This window comes from Mercenaria mercenaria, chromosome 1, assembly GCF_021730395.1.
Source record: "Mercenaria mercenaria strain notata chromosome 1, MADL_Memer_1, whole genome shotgun sequence".
NCBI lineage: Eukaryota > Metazoa > Mollusca > Bivalvia > Venerida > Veneridae > Mercenaria > Mercenaria mercenaria.
This window is the reverse complement of record NC_069361.1, coordinates 25740035-25747102: the sequence shown is the minus strand read 5'-3', so window position 1 is coordinate 25747102 and position 7068 is coordinate 25740035. Positions and strand designations below refer to the sequence as shown.

General features: G+C 34.4%; 1 protein-coding gene across 1 annotated transcript; it reads left to right on the top strand.

The window, feature by feature from the left end:
* The first annotated feature begins 5773 nt into the window (after positions 1-5773).
* LOC128555114 (uncharacterized) lies at positions 5774-6316 on the top strand. The gene is made up of 2 exons (XM_053536575.1): positions 5774-5912; positions 6000-6316. The coding sequence occupies exons 1-2, from the start codon at positions 5792-5794 to the stop codon at positions 6188-6190; spliced, it is 312 nt and encodes a 103-aa protein (XP_053392550.1). The 5' UTR covers positions 5774-5791; the 3' UTR covers positions 6191-6316.
* The last annotated feature ends 752 nt before the right edge of the window (positions 6317-7068 follow it).

Sequence of the window (7068 nt, the reverse complement as noted above, 5' to 3'; positions counted from 1 at the left end):
AAAAGCTGAATTAAAAGATGACACTAATGCATTTGAAGATTTTCTAATTTTGAACAAGTTTGAAATTTACCTGTCTAGTGAAAACATCATTACAAAATAAGTAAATGTTGAAGAATGCTACTGTTTTATTTGATGCTCTTGATATCAAACGAAAACAAGAAGACACTACTTGAGTTTCAATTCATGCATTAAGACCAGCCTATTAAAATGCATGAGCCATCAAACTATTCTCTTTTTTACAATGAGGAAATTGTGCTTCTGTACTGTATAGTTGTTGCATATCATTTTATTGGGAAAACATATAAGTTCTAGAGTATCTAATTGTATAACTGCTTCTCAACATTTCAGCATTTACTAGCAAAAAACTTTTATCAGTTGTAAGATATTCTTAAAGTGATTAACAGTAATACAATCCCAATGTGCGTTTTGATACCCACCATTTAGTTACATCACTTACCATAGCCCCTGACAAACTTGTGTCTTTCATGAAAGGGAAAGGTCAACTTCCAACTTGGGGTCTATGGTAAAAATTTTATTAATGCAACTTGGTGGAGGGGAGACATTTTTTTATTGTTGTTATTTTGTTTTCTCATGGGCCTTTGTTTTGCCTAGATTTATCAGCTGTTTTAGTGTTTTTAATGCCAAATGCATATTTTCAATGACTTCATAATAAAAACATTCTTGTTGCATAGATAAAGTTTTGCAATTCAGTGACATTGAATTATGATTATGTAAATGCCCAAGCTCCTCATTGGTCAAGTAGCAATTGATGAACACTTCATTAACTACTGCTATTTAACTAGTTGATACAATTATGATTGTGCGGCCATTAGTTGATACAATTATGACCATTTTAAACTCAAGTCATTGTTAATAGCCAACACCATGTGCTACGTTTTACTTGTAGAAATTTAGTGCCAAATGCTTGTAAATTTTGTAATACTGTTTTTCTGTTCATTCACCTTGTACTTTTACAATACTGTTGAGGGCTGTAAACTTCTATTACACAAGTAACGTACATCTTGATGGTTTATTAGTACATTTCCTATATCTCGCATTGAACATATGTCAAAAAATAATGTAGAATGCGGCGTGCCATGCACATATAAAAAACTCCAGCGTATTTATATATTTTTGATCTGACAAGCAGTTTGCACCTTTCTCAATTGTTATAAACTATGTAATTGGAGTTATACGGTCAACTATGTTTTACTTGTAGCATTTTAATGCCAAATGCTTGTACATTTTGTGATATTGTTTTTGTGTTCATTCACCTTGTACCTTACAATACTGTTAGTGAGCAATTAGTTAAGTATTTCTACCATGATGGTTTATTTGTAGATTATTATTCTCATATCAAAGACCTTATTTTTTGGCAGCTTATCTAAATCTCACCAAATCACGTGGCAGATTGGCCAAATCTCACAACTTCACGTTTGTAAATTATCTCCTTTTCTATTTACAAGTAAGATAGAAAAAATGAAAAATATCATGCAATGGAGCAGGGAATTTTCTACAAAACGACACCCTACTTGTCAAAATCCAAAAACAACAAACAAAACGTTTTATGCAAGTAAGATAAGCCCCTACACGAAAAGCAGTGCATCTTATTTGCCATTAAATCATTGTATTGGCAAAGTTTAAGTGCATATTTTTGTAATAATTTTAAATGTATAATATTAAAAATATTCTTGTCATGCACAAATGTTTATCAAACTGGTCAATGTTTCACACACAATTTTTCTATGATTAACTTTTAGTTTACAAAATTTTGTGGTTTGCTGAGCGCAAAAATGGGATATCCGATTAGGTTTTACAGGAGTTTCTTATTTTGTTTACTATAGGTCTTTGCTCATATTGAATGAATATAAAATATATCATTTGTAAGAATGATAAATTTCAAGTTTATTTGACATCCACAAAATACTGCCACATGAATCATATTTTCCCAGTAGAAAATAAAGTCGTATATGGAAATACATTATTTTTTCCTACAGTGGAAATATTTCTGTCAAAATTGGTAAAGGGGGCTAAATACATGTGTATGACATTTATCTCTGCATGTATTTCAACAATCTGCTATTTGTTGATTTATATTCACTGCAATTACTATTGGATCACTTTTTGTACATTCATATTTATTGTTGTCTAACCCACTCTCTGTGAGCTTGACATAGTTACCACAATTATAGTTTTGTGTATCTTCAGTGGTAAGGGCATACGATCTTGTTAGCACAGTAACTTTATCATTTATTCTGGTATTTTAAAATAATTTCGCTCATAAATTTTGTTCATCACCATCAAAAAGACGTGTCACACGTGTCAGTATCTCAAAAGGCAAGGTCACACTTGTGTAAAGGTGAAATTATATGACAATAGTTTAACTCTATCAGACTATAGCTTTGTCATCTATGGTGGAATTTTAAAAATAAGCTAGCACAGTTGTTCACAATCATACATCTGTGTCTTGCACCCAAACCAATGGCAATATCCCAAAGGTCAAGGCCACACGTTTAGTTCAAAGCTCAAATATGAATATAATGCGTCTCCTAATACTCAGGTTTATCGTTTTTTGCCCTAGGACTTGTCCTTCTATTCCTATGAGAAAAAAACGTGATTGCAGCGGCATTAACAGTGATCAATGGCCAATGTAGTTACACTTTCACTTTCTGATTAACATTTTGTCTGGAAATACTGCTACATCTTATGGAGTTGATGTCTGTATGCCTTATTAACATGTAATTAACAAAATCAATCCAGTTGCTGGTCATTCTGTATTGTTTACATTGATAAAATGTTACTTTTCGAATTGTCCAATAAAGATTTTCTTCTTGTTTTTTACAGATTCTTATATCCACATGTTTGGACCTGCAAAATAAACCACTACTCCATAGTAGAAAAAAACAAAGACAAATATCAAACAGGGAATGCCACGTACCAAAAACGCAGCCTCCCCAAAACGAAAACCACAGCACACATACACGTGCACACACACAAAGCCAACACATTAGGACAAAACGAACAAACAAAGGAACACAGTGTGGCCTGAAAATCAAATAACAGCAAAAGCCTTGAGAAAGCTCCATGTGCAACACATTACTACTGGGCTGCAATTCTGTTTGGGTATTCGATTTGCAAAAACATACCACTGATATCTGTATTCAAAGACAACATGTAGCTTTCTTTAGAATGGAAATTACTGTACATCACACAAAATGCATGTCCATCCATGTAAATTTAGCAGTGCTCAGTGTAAAGTATTTAAAGAGGAAATAACATACCACTATGAAATACAGACCATATGACTAATGGGCAGTAATCGAAGAAAATGCTGTCGAAAGTTACACCACTGGGCCAAACTGCCACAAATGTTCTTTAAGAGACCCTTTACTAAATCCTTTCAAAAACACAATATGGCCCCTAGTGGACAGCACCGGTGTGTGTGCGTGCGTGCGTGTGTGTGTGTGTTCGGGATTAACGTCTTTTTCAACAATTTTTCAGTCATATAATAAACGACGGTGTCTACTTGCAGCAGTGAGCACATTGCCCAACTTTATAGTGCTGCCTCACTGAAATATCACGCCGTAGACACGTGACATGATACCCAAACCAGTCACATTATACTGACACCGGGCTGACCAGTCCTAGCACTACCCTCTTAGTGATGAGCGCCAAGCGAGGAAGCTGCTAGTACCATTTTTTACATCTTTTGTATGACGCGGCCGGGGATCGAGCCCACGACCTCCCGCACTCGTTTTTCCCTATATATCTATATAGAAAACTTTGATACTCTTACAAACCACTGGCCTGATTTCAAAATGAATTTAAACAATTATAATGAAACTTGAGCAATGGGACTCTGGTGAACAATCTGTAAATAGGAGATGGCAACTGTTTTAGCTGAATTATGTCCCTTTTCAATTTAGAATATTGGTTAAAGTTTTTAGCTCACCTGTCACATAGTGACAAGGAGAGCTTTTGTGATCACCGTCAGTCCTCCGTCAACACAAATGTTTCTTGGGTGACCCTCTTCAAAATTCCTTTAAATAATTTTGATTCATTGAAAAGTGGCCGCCTGTGGGAGGGGTTCATTTTTCCATATGGCTATACAGAAAACTTCTTGTATGAAACTTCTGGCCTGATTTGAAAATAATTTTATTTGAAGTAACTTTAAGAAAATTTCAACTATATTTTCTCATAATTCTTTTGATTGATCTTGTTTATGATTTTTTGACCTTCTTGTCCTTAAGTGCAATGATAGCAGGTGAGCGATATGGGGCCATTATGGCCGTCTTGTTTAAGATACAGCCTTGAAATTTGGATGATATGTACAGTTTTGCACTCCGATCTTAAAACTAACTTTAAGTGACCATGAATTTGACCTACTGACCTACTTTCTTAGTATTTCAGCATCAGTTTGACATTTGATACATGTAGCTCATATTACTCAGGTGAGCGATCCAGGGTCATCATGGCCCTCTTATTATTGAAGTACCGTTGAAATGAATCATAAAACGCCAGTTTTTGAATATTGAAAGATTTAAGGTTTAAAAGATGTTCATATGCTACACAAAAAAGTCCCATTCATGAACATCGCAGATGAATTATAAATGATCTAGCAGTCCTTATTCAACCTGCATCCATTCACACTGACCATTCACATTATACCACGTGGAAATTTGTAGAACTATTAAATTCAAACAATAAAGTGATTTTAAACATGTTAGCCACATACATGTTCCAGGGTTTTAAAATGAGAAATTCTAGTATAAATGTAACATTGTAACTTAACTGACGGTATAGTTCATCCTTTATTTATATTTATATAAATGTATGTTGTTATTGTTGTTATTTTGTTTGCTTGATACGGTTATCATTGTGTATTATTGTATATATTTAGGTTGATATGTTGACTTTTTGTTTGTATGTATAACATGTATGGAAGAGGAACGTAAGTTCAATTCCAAAGTTACGAAATAAACTGTTCTATTTGTTCTGGTCATTCAGATTATATTAAATCTATTAATGATAACGTATTCAAGCCCATTCTTACATCACTGCTTGTCAGCCGGCTCATGTAAGGTCAGGCAGAGTTCATCTTGGATTTGAGGCACATTTGTATTTTATTCCCATAAATATCTTAATAGTTTGGCATTTGTTTTAATACAAATAGAAATAGAGTGTTACGAATAGATCAGAGGTATATCATTAACAGCGCGATTTATAAGTGAAATATTTATAGGTAGTCAATACTAATATTTCACAGCGAAGTTTATGTTTTTTATTTGCATGCAAACTGTTGCTGTCTTTGTTTTATAAAATTACATTTTGTACAGTTGACATGACATTTTTTATAGACAAAATGTATATTCAGATACCCGCTGCTTTATACTAGCTGTTAATGAAAGGCATTGAGATAAACAACATTTGCCATTAAACAGAAAATAAATCTACCAAAACTTAAATTGCTTCCACCAGACGTTTCTAGGCATTGATTTACTTACTGTGGTAGATTCATAACGACTTAAAAGTATTTTCTATTTTTAATTACAAATGTCCACGCAACTATGAAATGTCTCTGTCACTTCAAACTGGAAGATTTCCAAATCACGCCATTTAGTGTCCTAATTTCTATTACAGTAACATAATATATAAATAGTGGATCGTAAAATATATTTGATACGTAAACAACAGCGGTAGACGGCTCTGGTGTTCCATAAACTTGTATATAATGTCACAGAATTTTGCAAATTCATGATAAGAGAGCGGGACGTCAGGCAAAGTGTTAATCATGTGGATTCTTTTACTGGCATTCTTGTCATTTTCAATTTTCCCTCAAAATTCGGTTTGTACCGAAACCAAACCTCACCTTGAAGACATCTCGAAAAGACTTCAGGATTTAGAAAATAAAGGTAAATTCTATTTTACAACTTCAAAGTCTGGCTTTGTTCAGCTGGAGTAGAATTTTCCCATATTGTGTATTTTATTTTTTTTTCCAGCTGCACACCAAGAAAGTGTTATTGAAGAGCTACGTAAAACTAATTCTAAACTTTGTGACTCAAACGAAGAACTACGTGAAACCAACACAGAAATACGAAAAGCTATTTTGGATCTACGTGCAACCAATGCTGGGCTAAAAGACATAATCATACGAGGGGCTATCAAAAAATACGTAGACACTTGTAACTGACTACTGAAATGTGGCGTTGTCTATAATTGATTTGTTAATTTGTGTTTATTCATGTATAATTTACCTAATATGAAAAACAAATAATATATTATAACGTTATAAAAATGTGTTTCTTGTGTTTAAACGACCATGTGTACGCTCCTATGGCGCAAGCCGAAATAATAACCAAATAAGAAAAATACTCCGACTTGTTTATGCATATTGTCCTGGTGATTAAAGTCAAATTGCGCCAAAACATCACGTTTACGTTGTCTGACGTCATTATAATACGTGTGCAAAATTATGACGTCATAATATAACACGTTATTGAAATATTCAATGTTTTGTAGTACAGGTGTGAAATCGTAAAACGAAAAAAAATGACAACGCCGAAATTGACGGAGCAGCGCGCTGCTATTAAATTCTGTGTTAAACTGAATAAAACGCCCTCGGAAACCATGAATATGTTGTCAGATGCCAATTTGAAACCGCCGGTATGTAGGGCACTTGTGTATAAGTGGCACAAACGTTTTCGAGAAGGAAGGGAATCACTCGAGGACGATTCCGGAAGAGGACGGCCAAAACTTGTGTCTTCTGCAATGATTCAACGAGTGAACGACGTCGTGGCTGAAGACAGGCGAATCACTATAGGGGAAATATGCGATAGAATTCATGTGAGTTACGGAACGATACAAACAATATTAACTGAGAAACTCTGTATGCACCGTATATGTGCCCGTTAGATACCTCGTTTACTATTTGCTGATGACAAAAGCCGTCGTGTTGTGGCATCCAGGGAATTTCTGCGCCGTTACAACAACCAAGGCGATGCGTTCTTGAAAAGAATCATCACGACAGACGAAACCTGGCTGTTCTTTTATGACCCGGAAAGTAAACAA

Excerpts from the sequence above, each read along its gene's own strand:
- LOC128555114 (XM_053536575.1), top strand. The coding sequence starts at position 5,792 with ATGTGGATTCTTTTACTGGCATTCTTGTCATTTTCAATTTTCCCTCAA. Across the intron at positions 5,913-5,999 it reads TCAGGATTTAGAAAATAAAG|CTGCACACCAAGAAAGTGTT; the intron begins GTAAATTCTATT and ends TTTTTTTTCCAG.